The 20,482-nt window shown below is 53.7% G+C and overlaps 1 protein-coding gene across 1 annotated transcript; it reads right to left on the bottom strand.

The window, feature by feature from the left end:
• Positions 1-15,022: 15,022 nt before the first annotated feature.
• Positions 15,023-19,672, bottom strand: RAP2B (RAP2B, member of RAS oncogene family). The gene is made up of 2 exons (XM_053951327.1): positions 18,589-19,672; positions 15,023-18,543 (listed from the first exon to the last, which is right to left on the bottom strand). The coding sequence occupies exon 1, from the start codon at positions 19,487-19,489 to the stop codon at positions 18,938-18,940; it is 552 nt and encodes a 183-aa protein (XP_053807302.1). The 5' UTR covers positions 19,490-19,672; the 3' UTR covers positions 15,023-18,543; positions 18,589-18,937.
• Between the last annotated feature and the right edge of the window lie 810 nt (positions 19,673-20,482).

Below are 20,482 nucleotides of genomic sequence, written 5' to 3'. Positions count from 1 at the left end.
AAAAACCAGTACTGGGGGTGGGAGGAAATAATGGACTGGGTGGCTCGTGGCATTGTCCTGTCTGTGGTGGTCAGGCAGGAAGAGCTGGAGCTGAGGGGGAACATTCAGATAGTTTTGGATTAAAGACCTTTCTTCAGATTCCCCAAATCAAAGCATGTTTCCAGGAATTGATTCTGACAGTTATGTTTTTAATAATTTATTTTAACTAAAAGATCTCTAATGGTAGGCGAAAAAAAAAGCAGTAGGGTCATGAAAAAATTATCTAAAGGAAAATACAAGGAGAGGTTGAATCCTGTAGTGTTGATTTTAGAGCTGCAGAATAGAAAGTCACCATTGAGTATTTTCTTGCATATCATCAGTAGACCAGGAGCACAAATACCATGAGAACATCTAGAAATTCACCTCGAGGCCCATACTGATCAACCGGAACTGCAACGAGCTCATGGCAACTGCAGGGACAACCCATCTGAAGGCTGGCAGAGAAAGAATGCACCCACAAGATGCCCCAAACCCTCAAGGCTCACCTGCTTCCATCTGGCCTAACCCAGCCCCTGCCAGTCTCCTCAGGGCAGCCAAGGGGGCCATTTGCACCGGGAAGAAAACAATGGTGAATGGAAAGTTGATCTGTCTCATTGCTTTCCTTTATTTGATACCCCCTACAGCATTTCCTTTGAGTCAGAAAGCTCCTGCTGGGCTCACCGGGTGAGAATTCCTGGCCATCGCACCTCTCCCCATCACTTCCACCCAGCAGCTCCCGTCCCCGCCCCAGCTGTCAGATTTAATCTGCTCCCGTGTGGGAACTGCCCGGCTAGCAGCTCTTTTCAGTTTCAGTCGGTGCCATCTGAGTTAAGAGGATGCGCTTTGAGGCTGCGGGGCAGCGTTCCGGGGGGAGACACTCGGGGTGCGGGGCGCCTCGGGCGCGGGGGCAGCTAGACGAGCTCAGGGGCAGCTGGAAAGGTCACGCAGAGCACCAGTGACGTGCTCTGGCATGTGATTCTCATGTGAGTTCAGCGGTTTGACGTGGGGACCGAGCACAAGTCAGCATTTACAGCAGATGACAGTCATTCATCGCAGAGGCGTCAGTCACAAACGCCGGCTGATGCCGCTCCTGGTTCAGCTGCTCCGGCAGAGCCTCCTCGTGCAACTGCAACAGAACAACTCTCACCGTTCCCGTGGCATCGCTCTGTTTTTAACCCCAGCAGCTCCAGTGGCATCGTTCTGTTTTTAACCCCAGCAGCTCCAGTGGCATCGCTCTGTTTTTAACCCCAGCAGCTACAGTGGCATCGCTCTGTTTTTAACCCCAGCAGCTCCACAGACTCGAGTTCTCACTCACAGCCACAGAGGTACACAGGTGCTGCGTCCCAACAGGGAGCAGCTCTTGCTTCCTGTAGCAATAACCCACCACTACTACCAAGCTCTGCAGCTGGGTTCCCACATCAGGACAGCCCTGCACTCGGGCAGTCTGCAAACAGCTGTCCAGACAGGGAGTCACTGCCCCTGGCCCCTGCGAGCCCCGTGGCTGAGCCCAGGGCCCCTGCAGAGCTCTGCTTTGATGGGAAGGACCGGAGTGGTCACAGAGCAGCTCAGCTGGGGCGACCAGAGCTGCTCACCTGCATGACACTTGGGCAGAGGAGCTGCCAGCTTCACCAGAGCAGCTAACCCTGGGGCAGAGCCACATCCCCACATCACCACTGCTGTGCTGGTACTTCTGCACCAGCCTCTGTGCTTTGTCCCACGCTGCCACTCACAACAGACGTGCAAGTATGAAAAGAACCTGCCAGACCTGGCCTCTACAAAGGCAGGCTGTGGCACAGCAATTCTGCAAGGGGAGAGGGAAACCTGGGAGAGTCCAGCGAGACAGGGTATTCATTCCTTGTACATTCTGCAATAAATCAGAAGAGAAGCCCAAACAAATTCCCAGTGGCCTCATTTCCATCCCTCCTCCTTTGGGAAAGCAGCTCTCCTGGCAAAGGAAAGCCTCTCTGTGTACTGATGGCGAATGTGCTCAGTCTGATGTGCAGCCGTCGCTCTTGCCCTGCTTGCAGGGCCCCGTTGGTGACCCCGGCAGGACAGCCAAGTGCAGGAGCAGCAGCGAGCATCGGCACCCGCGGCAGGACAGGAAACCTCCGCGGAGCCGCCCTTCCTTCCTGCGCAGCCCGGCCAAGTCCCACACCCCCGGCCGGGGCGGGCGGCTCGCTCAGCACCGCCAACGCTGAACCGAGCGCTCTGCAACCAAATTTAGAGCCTCTCATCGTGCACAACCACTTCGCAGAATCTCTGAAAAGCTGCCGCGGTTGTAAGTCAAAGCATGAGCAACACGTGGTAGGAAAACCACCCAGATTTCTTCTTTCATAATGTTTCTGTGATCCTGGACTTTACCTTGACCCGAGGTACTGAGTGGAGCCCAGGCTGACACAGTCTCTGTTTGGAGCCCCGAAAGCCACTGTCTAGTTCAGCGTGTGCAAAGGACTACCAGCCTCTGAAACCACAAAGCAGTGTCTCAGTGTCACAACATGCTGAAAGCCTGCAACGGTGGAGCTGACACAGCAAACGAGATCTTGGGACAACATCTGGCCCCCCTGATGCAGGGGGAGTTTTCCTGAAGAGAGCCCAGATCTGCATGTTTAACTTGTACTCTCTTAGCTCTTTTCTCTGTTACAATGATAAACAAAAAGGCAGCACAACCCCCTGCACATCACCTCTAGCAAGCAAACTTCAACAGTTAGCTGTGACCTAGAGTTTTTCTTCATTATGAATGTTGCATTTCTTGGAACTCCAGAAAGCCACCCACCCCTGGGAGCGGCTTCTCGGTGTGCTGGGTGAGGGATCGTGTTTGGGAATTTCCTGTGGCCAGACCCAGCTCAAACAGGACTGCCCTGCCAGGGGCCTTTGGTCACAGCCACCTTCCTCCAGACCCGGCTGTGCAGAGCAGCCTTGCACAGAGTGCCTGGAAAGTGTTTGTTCTTCCCATCAGTAACAAAATCCCACCTAAAGCAGCTCCTGGAACAGACCCCTCGGGCTGAGCTGTCTGGCCTTGCACATGGCTCCAGGCAGGAGCCTGAACAGAACCATCCAGTCCAGCTCGAGGCTCCAGCCCATGGGGCTGTTGGCAGCTCAGGGAATGCCAGGTCCTGCTTGCATGGCAGACTGGCTAGGTTCTCATTCCCCTCTTTATGATTTCTCTTTGCTTTACCACGGTATCATTTAGGATCTGTTTTTATTCAGATCCCCAGTGAGACCGATTGAGGTCTGTAAAGCCCAACTGGAAACTCTTCAGCATAGCCAGGAGCATTACAGGCAGAAGAAAAAAGCTATGCGGGTGTATTTTCTTGGCTATTTCCCCTACTGCTGTTAGGACTTACAGGCAGACTGAAGAGTCACATCTTTTTCCTATTCCAGCTTTTTCCAGGCTGGTTTGCTACATAATGCAAGAAGCAAGTCTCAGAGTTGCCATAATTAGGTGTACTCTGAGCTCCCACCACCTGACAGACACAAAGGCACCACAGCCAGAGCAGCAGCCATGCTGCTCATGCTTGGCTCTTGGTTTGTGAGTGGCTACAAACAGCTGGGCACACTTCTTAATCACAGCATCTCAGGGTGGTAGGGGTTGGACTGGACCCGTCCCATCCCATCCCATGGATCCCATCCCATGGATCCCATCCCATCCCATCCCATTCCATCCCATCCCGTCCCATCCCATGGATTCCATCCCATGGATCCCATCCCATCCCATGGATCCCATCCCATCCCATCCCATCCCATCCCATGGATTCCATCCCATCCCATCCCGTCCCGTCCCGTCCCGTCCCGTCCCGTCCCGTCCCATCCCGTCCCGTCCCATCCCATCCCATGGATTCCATCCCATCCCATCCCATGGATTCCATCCCATCCCATCCCATGGATCCCATCGATCCCATCCCATGGATCCCATCCCATCCCATACCATACCATCCCATCCCATCCCATGGATCCCATCCCATGGATTCCATCCCATCCCATGGATCCCATCCCATCCCATCCCATGGATCCCATCCCATGGATCCCATCCCATCCCATCCCATCCCATCCCATCCCATCCCATCCCATGGATCCCATCCCATCCCATCCCATGGATCCCATCCCATCCCATCCCATCCCATGGATCCCATCCCATCCCATCCCATGGATTCCATCCCATCCCATCCCATGGATCCCATCCCATCCCATCCCATCCCATCCCATCCCATCCCATCCCATCCCATGGATCCCATCCCATCCCGTCCCATGGATTCCATCCCATCCCATCCCATCCCATCCCATCCCATCCCATCCCATCCCATCCCATGGATCCCATCCCATCCCATCCCATCTCATCCCATCCCATCCCATCCCATCCCATGGATCCCATGCCACGGATCCCATCCCATCCCATCCCATCCCATGGATTCCATCCCATCCCATCCCATCCCATCCCATCCCATCCCATCCCATCCCATCCCATGGATCCCATCCCATCCCATCCCATCCCATCCCATGGATCCCATCCCATCCCATCCCATCCCATCCCATCCCATCCCATCCCATCCCATCCCATCCCATGGATCCCATCCCATCCCATCCATCCCATCCCACTCCCTGACGTGGGCAGGGACACCTCCCACTACCCCAGGCTGCTCCAAGCCCTGTGCAGCCTGGCCTTGGACACTTGCAGGGATCCTCAGAGAGGGCTGCCTCACCTGCTGCATTTCTGTTCTCCAGACCAAGCGTCCCTCTCCTCCCCCTGTACCTGCCGGCTGCTTTCCTGCAGCAGCAGCCTGTTCCTGCTGGCAGCCCCTCCTGTCTCCAGGAGCCACCCTCGCAGCCCGGGCTGAGCACAGCCCCGGCTGTGTGGGAAGCACGGAGCATCCAGGGGCACTGCAATTAAAGCACTCTCAGTGTTCATGTGCAGGCCAGCTGTAATGGCAAGTACTGTCACTATTTATCCAGTCTGTGCGAGCGTGAATCAGCCTTTCCTCATCTTTTCATTTGTTAAGAAAAATCAACCCCTTTTCCAATATTCCTGGGAATCATTAATGTTTTAGCTGTCAATAGTATGGCATTGAAAAAATTACTGATCAGTAATAGAATTAATTACCTGAGATCCTGTGCAAACAATTGAGACAAGCTATAAAAATTCCCCAGCCCCACCCCACAGGAGAGGAGCTGGTGGGTTCAGGATACTTCAAGGTACTGAGAAAGACCCCACTGGGGTCTGATCAGATGTAGGAAAGACCAAACCACTCCCATGTTGAGGTCTGTGACAAAAGCCCCATCCCAGACAGGCAGCAGGGACAGCACAGCTGCTCAGGGAAGCTCCACAAAAATATTATTAAGGGGAAAGGCTGAGTTTGGGTTAAACAGGAATAGAGGCAGCTAGAATAAAGATCAGCTTTGCTAAAATAAAGAAGAAAGGCACCGCTTTCACCAAGCTTCTCTCCCGCCCCTTATTTGCATTTTCTGATGCCAGCTCCCTGCTACAGCATGGGAAGGGTCGGACCAAGTGATGGATCTGCAGGTTTCTATGGTGATCAGCACAGAAATTGCCTGCCCAGCCTTGTGTGAAGGGAAGCATCCATGTCAGAAACTGCAGATTGTATGGTGAGAGGAAACGCTGCTCTGGACTGGGCTGTCGGGGTCGTGCTGCAGAGGCCCAGAGCTCGCTCACCAGCCTGGGGATGTCTGTGCAGGGCACTGTGGGCAGGTGACAGCTCATAAGAAATACTAGCAATCACCACTGAGTAATTACACAGCATCATTTAAAAATACTGATACACACAAAGTACATTATATTTCTAAATATCTGAAATGTCAATTTCCTCTCATCCTGTTCAAGCAGAGCTTGACCCCCACCTGGCTGCACCCTCCTGCCAAGGAGTTGTGGAGAGTGAGAAGGGCCCCCCTGAGCCTCCTCCTCTCCGGGCTGAGCCCCCTGCCAAGGGCACATCTGCCAAGAAAAGAAAGGGATTCAATTCCTGTACTTGGTAACTGCTGGTTGTATAACCTGTGTAGAAGGTTCTGAGTTCATGTTCACTGTCCTCATGAGCTACAGCACAAATCCCTGTCTCTATTAAAGTGTTAGTTCCTTACAAACCTGTGAATCAGAAAGGGAGGGAGAGAGGGCTGGAGAGGAAACAACCTCAAATCCCAACTGCCACACCCTTGAGGCAGAAGCACCAATTCCATCTATTTAGGGCTATTCCCAGAAGGGAAGTCTGGATAATAAAAATGAGCCCTGGCAACAGGACAAACCTCGTTTATCGATCCAGACTAAGCCACTGGCTGGCACTTTCCAGCTGAGAAACATCGAGTACCTGCCTCTTGAAAACCTTCCCGTGAGGCTGTCGGGGAAGGTGATGGGCTAACGACACGAGTTAATGCACCTCCTCCCCTTAGGAACCAAACCTGGAACTTGTCAATTCAACTACAGCTGGGAGTAGACACTGATCTAAGTTTAAAAAGAAAAAAAAAAAAATTAAAAAAAAGGACATGTTTACTCTCAGTTTTTGCCCAAACAGGCTCAGAAAAGGCGGCCAGTTTGGTGAAATATACACGGAGAAACATAAATACCAACTCCTAAACATATTAGGGAACTAGCGTGGCTGAGAGGAAGGACAGAATCCACACAATGATTTTCTTTTCCGAAGTCAATGACTGCAGCTCCGTGGGCTGAACGCAGCAGCTGCAAAAACCTCCCGAACGCAGCTGCTCTGCGGAGCCTCGGGGGCTCTGCCCGGGCAGGCGCTGGGGCCGGCGCTGCGCAGGAGCCGTGTGTGTGCCCAAATAGCCGGGTTTGTGCCCAAATAGCCGGGTTTGTGCCCAAATGAACAGCCGGGTGTGTGCCCAACAGCCGGGTGTGTGCCCAAATAAACAGCCGGGTGTGTGCCCAAATAGCCGGGAGTGTGCCCAAATAAACAGCCGGGTGTGTGCCCCAACAGCCGGGTTTGTGCCCAAATAAACAGCCGGGTTTGTGCCCAAATAAACAGCCGGGTTTGTGCCCAACAGCCGGGTGTGTGCCCAAATAAACAGCCGGGTGTGTGCCCAAATGAACAGCCGGGTGTGTGCCCCAACAGCCGGGTGTGTGCCCAAATAAACAGCCGGGTGTGTGCCCAAATAGCCGGGTTTGTGCCCAAATAAACAGCCGGGTGTGTGCCCAAATAGCCGGGTTTGTGCCCAAATAAACAGCCGGGTGTGTGCCCAAATAGCCGGGTTTGTGCCCAAATAAACAGCCGGGTGTGTGCCCAACAGCCGGGTTTGTGCCCAACAGCCGGGTGTGTGCCCAACAGCCAGGTGTGTGCCCCAACAGCCATGTGTGTGCCCCGGCAGCCCCGCACAAAGAGCCAGCAGCTCCTGACACGATGTTTGGTAACTGCTTTGCAGCCTGCACGGCCGGGAGCGCACCTCGAGCCCGGTGTTACAGGGCTGCAGCACCACAAGGTGCTGCGAGCGCAGGAAATCGCCTCTGGGAAACCTGGGAGCTCAGAGGGAAACTCGAGCACCAGCCCTGCTCCCTCAGACATGCCTAAAAACACACCGAAGAAGCGTGTATTCCACATGATCAACAAAGGGTAGAAATTAGTAGCCCATAAACAATGAATATATAAAGTATCGTCACTGTGTTACAAATAATTCAATAACCATAAACCTTTTAACAGCCAAACGGAAGTCAGCAGCGTGGTGACTGCTCTTCATCAGAACAAACCCTTTTAATAGCTTAAAACCTGAACATTAATCAGCATTTATTGCTTAAAATTAGCGTTTTTAAGTTCCCTCACCACAGCACAAAGCCTGAGGATCACGGGTCCCAGCCAGGCATTGCCATTCATCCCTGGGTTATGTTTCAGAGCAGGCAGAGCTGCTGTCACTCCTGTCCTACACCCGTGGAACGAGCAGGGGCTGCAAGGACAGTGACTGGAAATGGACATTATCGATAACCCTGGTGTAACCCTCGGGCCAGGCATTCAGCGCCGGCTCCCCGCACCGCTCCCTGCCCGGCGGGCTGAGCCCGGCTCGGGGGCGCTTCTGCAGCCGCAGCCCCCAGGGCAGCGAGCATTTACCCAGCCCAGGGGAGTGAGAGCGGGGCCGTCCTGCCCAGCACCCCGCACGGCACCGCAGCCGCTGCGTTTGTGCGGGGGGCACAACTGCGGGAAGCAGAAGCACGTGTGAGTGTGTGAGTGTGTGAGTGTGAGTGTGTGTCTGTGTGTCTGTGTGTCTGTGTCTGTGTGTTTGTGTGTGTGTCTGTGTCTGTGTGTCTGTGTCTGTGTGTTTGTGTCTGTGTGTGTCTGTGTGTCTGGGTCTGTGTCTGTGTGTCTGTGCGTGAGTGTGAGTGTGAGTGTGAGGAGGGGCAGAGTGAGGAAGCTGAGAACAGAAAAGTGTCCCGAGATCTTCAGCCGCTTCCCTTGGACAGCGGCAGGGAGGGGAGGGAGGGGAGGGAGGGGGCACAAGGACGGAGCAGAGAGCAGAGGAAGGGGTACAGCGAGACCCGCACACAGCGAGACCCGCACACGGACACACACCGCACACGGACAGACCCCGCACACGACAGGACCCGCACACGGACACACCCCGCACACGGACAGACACCGCACACGGTGGGATCCTCACACGGCACACCCCGCACACGGACACACCACGCACACGGCACACCCCGCACACGGGCACACCCCGCACACGGTGGGATCCTCACACGGACACACCCCGCACACGGCAGGACCCGCACACGGACACACCCCGCACACGGACAGACCCGCACACGGCACACCCCGCACACGGTGGGATCCTCACACGGACACACCCCGCACACGGACAGACCCCGCACAAGGACACACCCCTCACACGGACACACCCCGCACACGGACACACCCCGCACACGGGCACACCCCGCACACGGTGGGATCCTCACACGGACACACCCCGCACACGGCAGGACCCGCACACGGACACACCCCGCACACGGACACACCCCGCACACGGGCAGACCCGCACACGGGCAGACCCGCACACGGCACACCCCGCACACGGCACACCCCGCACACAGACACACCCCGCACACGGACACACCCCGCACACGGCACACCCCGCACACGGGCACACCCCGCACACGGACACACCCCGCACACGGCACACCCCGCACACGGTGGGATCCTCACACGGCACACCCCGCACACGGCACACCCCGCACACGGACAGACCCCGCACACGGCACACCCCGCACACGGCACACCCCGCACACGGACACACCCCGCACACGGACACACCCCTCACACGGCACACCCCGCACACGGACACACCCCGCACACGGCACACCCCGCACACGGGCACACCCCGCACACGGCACACCCCGCACACGGCAGGACCCGCACACGGACACACCCCGCACACGGCACACCCCGCACACGGGCACACCCCGCACACGGCGGGCGGCGCCGGGAGCGGAGCTTTGCCGCGCTGCTCGGTGCCCTCAGCGTCCCGGGGTGCTGGCGGAGCAGCCGAGCCCGCGGACAGCTCCCGCGCCGAGCAGCGGCTGCCGGGAGCGGAGCTTTGCTGGCCCCGGTGCCCAGGCTGCAGGGCACCCCCCTGGCTGGGCACAGCTGGCTCCTTCTGCAGGGGGCAGTTCTGCCCTCCCAGAGCCCCAGCGCAGCGGCCAGAGCTCATCCCAGCCTCGCTGGAAACCCATCCTCCGGGAAACATTGACTTCCCATTGCTGCAAAACAAGGCTGCTGGAGTGTCTTCCAGAGACAGTTTGCATAAATCAAAACCTGATTATGCTACATTTTGAATGCTAGATTTTCCACAAGATGGTGAAGCACAGTGATCTATAATCTGTTTTGCATTGAATTAATTGAAATAAATTACCATAATCCTCCCTGAGTCCTGCAATCACTGTTTTTCAGATTGAACCTTTCCTGAGGGTTTAATTTTTTTTTTTTTTCTTTTTCCATAAGGGTAGCTATTAGACTTAAAAATAATACCTGCCCTTGGAAGAAAGCTCAGCCCCAGCTGAGGACCTCACTACCTGCTGGCTCAGCCCTTTGTTAATTTGATAAGTGCTGTGATGTATCACCACAAAAGCCAAGATGAAACAGCGTGTTTCATCTTGCAAAGAGATTGATTTGAAATTGACCCCATTTCAAGTGACTAAAAATCGTAAGAGTTTGTAATTAATTCAATCTTGAGCCTACTCACATCATGCATTTTCCATCCAGCCTCTGGATCCCAGAGAGTATCTCCAGTTTTACTCAGAGGGGAGCGTGGAACTCCTCCTTCCTCCTGCGAAGTTTCTACGGTCTAGTACTTACACCAAGGCAGCGCAGCAGGCTGGCTTGCTGAAGCACAGAGCTGAGAACTGCGGGGTTTTACATTCTGGAACGTGTGTGTTTTCATCTGTGTGACCACACAGCCCTGCAGTGACCCACGGGCTCCGAGGCTCACAGAGCTCCTGAGGGCAGAGGAGGCAGCAGGGCAGGAGGGAAAGGCAAACTCAGGGCACCTTTGTTCTCCCTCCAGTTCTGACATAGTTCAGGGGCTTATGTAGCTCTTGGCAGCCACTGAAAAATCAAAAAAAAATCAAGTGACGGCTCTGTGTAACTGGTGCTCCTTGATTCAGCAAGAGCAGCTGCAGAGGCAGCGCTGGAGATCAGCCTCCAGCCCTGCCCCGAGCTCGGGGATGTTCCTGGGGCTGCTCCAGCTGCTCTTCCCAGGCCCCTCCGGGCTCTGCCACGCTGCCCTCGCAGGGCTCACAGCTCCAAACCCTTCTCCTCCTGGCTGGCCACTACTGCAAGTGTTCCACAGCATCTCTGGCTTTTGAAACGACCACATTAAAAAACATTATAATACACCTGTTGGCATTTCAAGATAGATTCACAATTTACATAAGCCCAGTGTCACCTCAGGGTAAAATCACCCAAAGAGAGGGGAAAAAATAAATTAAAGTTTACACTATAGGCAGCTGAGAATTCAGCTAAAGGCACAGGGGAAGGAAGGCTTTCTTTTCTAATGAAATTACAGCTTTTAAAAAATAATCACACTACTAGGTGCATGTGAAATATTTAAATTGAGGCTGTGGTTAATTTTGTTTAAATAAGGCTCTGATTTCAATGGGGTTACAAAAGAATGGAGAACTAGGGACACACATCCACAGAATCAGAGAATATGTCAAGTGCAAATTCAAACAGTGTTAAGTCAGTGCACAAACAGAACTTCGGTCATGAATTTATATTACCAATTCTATTGTTGGCACTGGGGACACCAAACACATTTCCTTAGGTGCGTTTACATCCTGGAATAACACACTTTAATTCTCCACATGGGTATGCACAAACATGCTTTCCAAATGAACTCCATTTCTCAGCAGTGAATTGCTGTTAACTCCTGAGTGCTGCAAGTGGTGGCTCGGTGCCTCAGCACACCTGGAGCAGCTGCACCAGGTGCACACTGAGCAAGCCCAGCCTCCTAAAGCCTGAGAGGAGTCCAGGAATATCTGTCCCTGGGCTCTCAGCAGTTCCTCAGACAGCTTTGGCTCCCTGTCCCCAGGGACACAGAGGTGACACACGCCTGGTTTCCCTCGCAGACAGAGCTGCCCACAAACCAGACGGGTCAGGCAGGTCAAGGCCTCACCTTTAATCACCATGGGGACTTCTGGTTTTGCAATGCTGAACTAATCTGTGCCAGGTCAAAAGTGCTTGAAGAGAATCCAGAAAACTCTTTTTAGGTGCTTATAATTGGCTGAACAAACACACACCTCAATTTCTATGCTACTGGTCTGATATTCAGCGAGTGCAGGCACACAGTTCCTTATTTTCTATGCTAGAAGTAGAAAAATGTGGATATTTGTTCCTTATTTTCTATGCTAGAAGTAGAAAAATGTGGATATTTGTTCCTTATTTTCTATGCTAGAAGTAGAAAAATGTGGATATTTCCCAAATTGTGGATACCAGATACAACTTTGTACATATGCATAAATATTTATGCTCAGCAATCTGTAACTGTCACTGCAGAGGCTGAAGCACAGCAATACTGTAAGGAAAGAAATGCCTCAGTATCTGTGAACTCTAATTCACTCCAGGCTGACCCAGTTCTTTTGGAAATAATCTTTTCCAAGCGGTTTCTCTGCTGAGAGTCCAGGCCTTAGAAATACCTTAAACATGCAGTGTTCTCCTTAGACTTTATTGCAAAAATATGTGGAGGCATGGCATGTATTTCTGGAATCTGTGCAGCTTGTGCTACACAGCAACTCAGATGTGAATCTCCTCTCTACTTTTTCCTTTAATTAAAGCAGAAACCAAAAGATCCAACAAGCAAAGGGAAAGCAAAACCCACACTAAAACAAACACAACATCTGAAACAAGAAACCCAGCAGAAAATAGACAGCCAATCTGGGATGCAGCAGAGTATCCCAAAAAGAAGGGAAATCAAGATTGCAAACATTGGAAACTCAATGACTCAAGCACTTTGTTAGCATGCTTTGGTAACCAGCAGTAAACTTGGCAGCAACCCCCCCATCTGAGAGGGGGGTCCGTGGCACTGCTGCAGTTCATTCAGGGGATAAAATGATCACTCATCTCACCCTTCAGCACTCACAGCTCCCAAGCCCCCTGAGTCACACTGCAACAATCATCACTATAAAGTTCCACACAGCTTAAAAGAGATTTTGGTGATTAGTGGTGTAGGGAAGCTCAGTCTAAACATCAAACTCATCCCTGGTGGAGAACACACGTTGTACAAATGATTTTTGCACTTCTGAATCCGCTTAGCAATGTAAGGGGGGGAAAAAAAACCCCAGTAAATCCATAATACACACACAAAAGGATGCTTTATACCCACAACAGAAGAATGGAGCCCATCTCCCCAGCTTCCAGCAAGACATCCTGCTCCCTGCCTGCCACACAACCACGTCTGGCACCTGGGGCACCGGGCACTGTGTGTCCTGCTTCCCACCCCACAACCCACCCCACAGTGCTCCCTGGCAGATCCCACCCTGCCCAGCCAGGATTTCATCAGTCCTGTGCTGCTGCCCTGCCCCAGCTCACCCCAGGAGCCGAGGCAGCACAGCTGGGGAGGCACCACGGCCCAGCAGAGGAAGTTAAGACACATTTTGTGTTTTTCAGGACACATTTTGTGTTTTCCAGGACCACAGAAACATGCAGTTTTGATCCCCAAAATGTACCTATTTTATGCTTCTACAGAAAGTGGTTTTGGAATATCTGCAGGGATTTCTCTTTCAAGCTCCTTCTCTGCATGTCCCTTGGATTGCTGAAATTGGGATAACTGTAGGAACACTATAGAAACAAAGAATTAGATGAATGTACCCACAACTGAGAAACTGGGAAGGGACAGCTGCTATAAATACTGACCTGTACCTTCTGCAACACCTGATTCAGAGGAAAGAACAGCCAACTTCGATTTCAGCTCATTTTCACCCAGAAGTCCATTTACAACCATCCTCAAAAGCAACCTAAAACATCCCCGTTCACCCTAGTGCAAGAAATGAACATGACTGTATCAAAAGGCAAAAACTGTAGCAATTTTTGATCATTCTATCCAGTCCCATTGCTGCAGCATTTTTTGCACAATCGTTTTTGGTCTGTCATGCAGAGGAGAAACATCTGGGATCTGTCTGTACCTGGACATCAAATCTATTAACTAAGCACTTTTTATAAAGTTCCCTTACAGAACTTTGTAGAAATAAATGGGGTTTGAATCCTTGCAGCTGAAGTTACATGTCAGGCACCATTTTCTTAAAAATCTCTCTCTGTCAAGGACTACAAAACAAAGCTATGGCTTCTTGATCAGTCTGCTCTTCACCCAAACCTCCAAAAGACCCAAGACTGCCAAAAGTCAATACAGAACAGCTGCTTTCAATATTTTAAGGTTTACTTGAATGACTCGCAATGGTTAACTGCCTTCTAACTTGGCAGTGGTTTAGGTGGGATCTGGGACTTGCTGGATGGTGCAGATGAAGGATTTGAGATCTTGCTTTATGCACAAGCTGCACCTCTGGCATGGACAGCACGAAGCAGCCCCGGTGGTGGCTGGAGCAGTTGTACCCTTCAGAAATTGAGAAGAGCCCCAGAGAAAACGCCACGGCTGCTCTGGAGCTTCCTGCAGGAACATCTCTGCTCATCATCCTTGGCCAGGTTCTGCTGGGGGCTCCTTCAGCACCACAGTGACTGTCCCATAAGGAATGCTCCAGAGCTGAGGTCACTGAGGTGAGATCCTCTGTGGAAAGGGAGGAATTCTGATTCTGATTCAGATCTGAAGTCAGATCACACACACACACACACACTGACTCTTCCCTGGGAAACACAGCAGGATTTCTGATGACAGATTAACAAACCCAACACAAATTAAAACACAAAATCAACAAAAAAGCCCCAAACCCCAACACACTTGCACTCCGTTTCTCATCACTACAACTCGCTTGAACACCGTTTGCTTTTTGCAGTGAAGATTTGTTCTCAAACCCCTCTCATCTGCTGCACACATGATTACCAAAGACTGTCAGCCCCAAGCACAGAGTTCTACAGTTTGGGCAGATGCTGGATTCCTGCAAAAAGGAGGTTCTCAAACACTGTTGCAGCAATGTGACAGGAAGGAGAGTCTTTGACACACACATTTTGCACGAGGCTGTAAACACTGTAGGAACAGGCTGTAAGCTGTGAATGGCAATATTTAAAACCCTTTCCCCTTGGAACTGAGCTCAACCCCTCCGTTTGCTTCTAGAGCAGTCTCAGGTCTCGGCAGACCACGAACAGCTCTGCCCAGGGCTGCAGTGAGGCTCTCAGGAGCGCGCCTGGGCTGCTGTACAAACCTGTCTGGGGCCAGAGCTCCCATGGCAGCAGAGCTCCAGCTGGTCTCCATGTACCTCGTGGGAGCCATCCACGCGCTCCGTGCACCTGTGCCACCCCTTTCAGCACAAAATTCTGAAAGAACATGCAAGTTTCTGCATTTTGTCACTCCTGGAGGAAATCTGAGCCCGAACAACACCTGCACACAATGAGTACCCAAGTGAGGAAGTCATAAAGAGCCAGCTGCCCTTTATTTAAAATGCCCTTTGCAAACAACTTGCCATACATTCTTTTGAGAGAAGCAGAACCACCAGGATCCCACAGCCACAGAGTTCCACATCAGCTGCAGCACCATCAGAGCAAGGACTGCTGAGCGTGGCTGAGCAGCAGCTTCGGGCCACGCTGAGCACACGGCACGGTTACAGTCACGGACACCGGGCTGCCAGACACACTCTGGCAACAGAACAAGCTCAGACTTTTAAAAATACAATCATTATGTACAGCAAAATATGTGGTCACAAGACCAGCCTTAAACCAAGGCCTTGTTTACACAACTTCTGCGATGTCAGGAAGTATTTTGGCCAGGAATGTAATTTTTCTTCCAAAACAAGTAAATATTTGCAATTCTCACTGTGAAAAGAGTGATATACCACCTCTGTATTGACACGGGTGTAACATATTCCCACAGGGAAAAGGAATAAAGAGTACCTTTAGATTGATACAACATTTCCCTCAAGTGTCGAAGCTAATATAGCTTTCATCACTCAGTCAAGTTAAAGCAGGATGATTTTTTCAGACTTTTTATAGACAAGGCCTATGTTTAACAAGCACCAAAACACTTCAGAGTATTTGGAAGATCAGACTACTGAGCTCTACACTTTGTACTGTCCTCAGCAGTCACAGAGAACATGGAATGCCTAAATACATTCAAAACCCTGATCAGACAGTGCCATGGCTGCTTAAATGCTTCACCGTTTAACACATACAGCTTTTTTGGCCAAAGCCAGAATGCACCACTGGAAGGCCCAGCACAGCACAGAGCTCAGCTGGCTGCCCCCAGCTGCTCTGCCAGGCCCAGCAGAGCTGCACTTTGTGTGCTACAAACACCCACTTTTGCTTTATTCCTCAGGCAGTGGGGAAAGAGGCACTGGGGAACGTGAGGGACCTGCTGGCTCCTGGGAGGGCACAATAAATTCCTGCTTTTATCAACCAGATCAAGCTGCTGTCAATGCACTGGTCAAGGCCTGGTGGGTGCTAAAAACTGTACATTCCCATTGAATTTAAGGCAAGATTGAACCATGGCAGTAACTGAGATGTAAATTTATTTTTTTGTTAACATCAGACATGCAGTTTGTAAGCTGCAGATGTGGCAGCAGTCAGGCTTCCTTAGCTTTCAATGCAGTACTTGGGTCAAAAGAAACCCCTTCTGTCAGTGTTATTCCCAGCATGGGAGTCCTCTGGCTTCTAGTGAACTTTTAGGAATTCCTGGAAGATGAGCTGCAATGGGGTTTTCAAGCCTCACTTAAGCACGGGGGTGAGTTGCTGTGTTTGTCACAGGGAGAGCCCGGGCAGCAGCAGGGCCCCAGCACTGTTTTGCCTCCTCCAGCCTCTGTTTCTCCCTGGGGCTGTGTCCCTGAGACTGGCACAGCCCCACTCCTGCACCAAGCAGGGCCTTGCTGGAAGCACACACCGGGGCTGGGCAGGAGAAACACGCTTCACAGATGTTCAGTAGACACTTGATGTTACTGCAAAAAGTATCCAATTGTGACCACAGCACAAATGGCAATTTTCATTTCAAAACGTAGCCTCAATCTGGCACTGCACACTGCTCTCCCAGGGCTGGGGCACAAAGTTTTCCTGCTTAAAACAGGGGCAGTTACCAGAATCACAGAGGAATCATGGCAGTGACTTTTCAGTTGGCCTGATTAAAAACCCCTTTACATCTCAACCTTTGTTTTTGAGATGTAAGATAACGTCAAGACTTCTTGGGACAGGGGGGAAAAGGGAGCTGCAGGTTTTGTGTGCAGACCTTTAAAGAAGGGGCAAAGAGAGGGAGAGAACAGGTAAAGACCCTCCTTGGATCTTCCAGCTGATGGGAGGCACAGGTCTCCTCCCAGCCCAGCCCCTCTGCAAACCAGAAAACAAAAAGGCCTGGTTTATCATTTTAAAGTGATAATGCAGTGAGACCAGAAGTTCGAATTTCAAAAACAATTGACCTTTAGGACTTCACCCCAGTAAACCACGCTGCTTCCAGGAGGGAGAAGGGGCCTGATCTTACAGGGCCTGTTGCAGTGAGCCCACAGTGCCTCCCTAAAGCTGAGCACAGCCTTCTTCCCACAGCTTGGCAGACACTGGGCCACGACCTGAATACAAGCAAAAACCTGCATCAAAAAGGGCTAAACATCAGGTAAAACGGCAATCTTGTGTTTGCCTTCTTTCACCACTGTTCTTAGCTAAAGCGACCCCTCCACCTTGCACTGCTACTGAGACATAAATCTGGATTAAGAGCCTCTGTGAAAGTCAGTGTTTCATGTGATACATAACAATGCACAAAGTTGTTTTCTAAAAAACAGCATTTGTATTAAAATTCTTCAAATGGATAGACATCTCTTCAATGCATGTCTGCAATTAAAATGACAGTTGTTAGAATTTTCTTGGTACATCACAACGATAAGATTTCCTTCTTTGCTGGCTGGAGGCACATCCCATGACAAAATCAAAGGGAAATAGAACCAAAAAAAAAAAAAAAAAAAAAAAAAAAAAAAAGTCCCCCCACCCAAAAATCCCAAAAGGCTAAATTCTTGTAAATTTGAAGTAAATGAAGCCCAAACTTGCAAGACATGGAAATAACAGTTAAAAGGCTCAGATGGAAATAAGAAATAAATTCCACTAACAATAGGCCCTTTTGTCCTGGCTTGCTCGGAGTGATTACTGCAAGGAAACTGTTAAGTAGTTTTTGGAGTAGTAGATAATGGGATTCTGTGGAGCTTTCACAGGTTGGCACCGGCTGGAACAGCTGAGTTTTGAAGGCACTCTACAGACACAGGGCTGCTGATGGCCCTGCATCACTCATGGGAAGTCTTTGCACTCGAGAGAGCTAGTCATCAAAATCAGGTATTGCCAACCCAAATCCAAAACCCCGCGGCAAAAAAAGCACCACCGCCCCCCCACCCCGCCAAAGGAAAAACCAAAACCACAACGAAATCACACACACACGCACACCTAAAAATTGTGCAGATTTGTAACATTTTCACAGCTGATTAAAAAAATAAAAAACAAAAAAACAAACAAAAAAACCAACCAAACAAACAAATAAAACCAGGAGAAAAACCACCACGCTACCACTCTCCTGCAAACTCCCATCCGATACAGCAGGTAAACAAAATAGAGCATTATTCCAGGGAAATCGGCGGCGCTGCCCGGCGCCCCGAGCCTGGCAGCACCGATCGGCTCACAGTCCCAGCTCCATGTGCAACTCTCCGGGCGGGACGGCCCCGCACCGCTCCCGCTTGCATAGAGACGGCGGGGAGCGGCGCCGGGACGGGGCCCCGCTGGCCCGGGGCTGGCCCGGGGCTGGCCGGGCTGCGGGCCCCGCTGTCCCGGGGCTGTCCCGGGGCTGGCCGGGCTGCGGGCCCCGCTGTCCCGGGGCTGTCCCGGGGCTATCCCGGGGCTGGCCGGGCTGCGGGCCCCGCTGGCCCGGGGCTGTCCCGGGGCTATCCCGGGGCTGTCCCGGGGCTGTGGGCTCCGCTGTCCCGGGGCTGTCCCGGGGCTATCCCGGGGCTATCACGGGGCTGTCCCGGGGCTGTCCGGGCTGCGGGCTCCGCTGTCCCGGGGCTGTCCCGGAGCTGTCCCGGCTGCGGGCTCCGCTGTCCCGGGGCTATCCCGGGGCTGTCCCGGGGCTATCCCGGGGCTGTCCCGGGGCTGGCCCGGGGCGGGTTCCCCGCGCGGCTCCGCTCCCCGGGCGGCGGGACCCGGCTGCTCCCGCGCCCGCCGCCGACGCTGACAGGAAATATGCCATGACCGAGACTGGACGAAACGCACATGCCGAGAAAAGCCACATTTCCAACACGACGAATGTTTTCTCCCGCCGCTGCCTCCCCGAGCGCGTCCGCCGGGGCGCGGGGCCGCCGCCGCGCTCAGAGGATGGCGCAGGAGGCGCAGCACGGCTCGTCCCCGTTGGGCTGCGCCGCGTAGTTCATCTGCCTGACGATCTCGGCGAACAGCTCGTCCACAGACGCTTTGTTTTTGGCCGAGGTCTCCATGAAGGGGCAGCTCCACTCCTCGGCCAGCGCTTTGCCCTCCCCGAAGGAGACCTCGCGCTCGCCCTCCAGGTCCACCTTGTTGCCCACCAGGATCATGGGCACCCGCTCGTACCTCTTGACGCGGATGATCTGGTCCCGCATGGGCTTGATGTCCTGGAAGCTCTGCTGGTTCACCAGGCTGTACACCAGGATGAAGCCCTGCCCGTTCTTGATGTAGAGGTCCCGCATGGAGGCGAACTGCTCGGTGCCCGCCGTGTCCAGGATCTCCAGCACGGACGGGGACGAGTCCACCTCGATCTCCTTGCGGTAGAAGTCCTCGATGGTGGGGTCATACTTCTCGATGAAGGAGCCGGTCACGAACTGCACGGTAAGGGCGGACTTGCCCACGCCGCCCGAGCCCAGCACCACCACCTTGTACTCCCGCATGGCTCCCGCCTCCCTCCGCCGCCTCCCGCTCGGGGCTGCCGCGGCGGGCGGGGACGGGGCGGAGGGAGGGAGGGAGGGGACGGGGGACGGCCCCGCGCCGGGGCGGGGAAGCGGCGGCCGCGCCTTGCGGAGCGGCGCCGGGCAGCGCCGAGGAGGAGGAGAAGGAGGAAGGGGCTGAGGAGGAGAAGGAAGAAGGAAGGAAGGAAGAAGGAAGAAGGAAGGAAGGAAGGAAGGAAGGAAGGAAGGAAGAAGGAAGGAGGGAGGAGGGAGGAGGGAGGGAGGGAGGGCGGCAGCGCTGCCGTTACCGGCCCCGGCCCCGGCGGGGCGGCACAGCGCGGCCGCGGCCCATGGCGGCCCGCCCCGCCCATTGGCTGCGGCGCGCGGTCCGCCCCACGCCCATTGGCTGCGGCGCGCGGCCCGCCCCACGCCCATTGGCTGCGGCGCGGCGCCGCCCGCCCCCATTGGCTGCCGGCGGCGAGCGGCGCTCCGCGCCCCGCCCCGCGCCCCGCCTGTGTGACCCCGCCCGCCGCGGGGCCGCGCCGCGCCCGGGATCCGGAACGGGATCGGGATCGGGATCGGGAATGGGAATGGGATCGGGAATGGGATCGGGAACGGGAATGGGATCGGGAACGGGATCGGGAATGGGATCGGAATTGGGATCGGGAACGGGAATGGGAACGGGAACGGGATCGGGATCGGGAACGGGATCGCGATTGGGATCGAGATCGGGATCCGGAACGGGAACGGGATCGGGATCCGGACCGGGATCGGGATCGGGATCGGGATCGGGATCGGGATCTGGAACGGGACCGGGAACGGGAACGGGAACGGGATCGGGAACGGGAAAGAGAACGGGATCGGGATCGCGGTCAAGATCGGGACCGGGATCTGGATCGGGATCGCCGCGCGTCCCCTCCCGCCCCGGGGGTCCCGCACGCAGCCCGGGTGCCCCACCCCGGTGCCACCGTCCCGGTCCCCCTGCCGCCGGTGCCG

This window comes from Vidua chalybeata, chromosome 10 (assembly GCF_026979565.1).
Source record: "Vidua chalybeata isolate OUT-0048 chromosome 10, bVidCha1 merged haplotype, whole genome shotgun sequence".
NCBI lineage: Eukaryota > Metazoa > Chordata > Aves > Passeriformes > Viduidae > Vidua > Vidua chalybeata.
The sequence above is the reverse complement of the archived record's forward strand: the minus strand, read 5'-3'. Positions and strand labels throughout refer to the sequence as shown.

What these genes read in the sequence shown, in the direction of transcription:
- RAP2B (XM_053951327.1), bottom strand. Translation starts at nt 19,489, where the DNA reads ATGCGGGAGTACAAGGTGGTGGTGCTGGGCTCGGGCGGCGTGGGCAAG.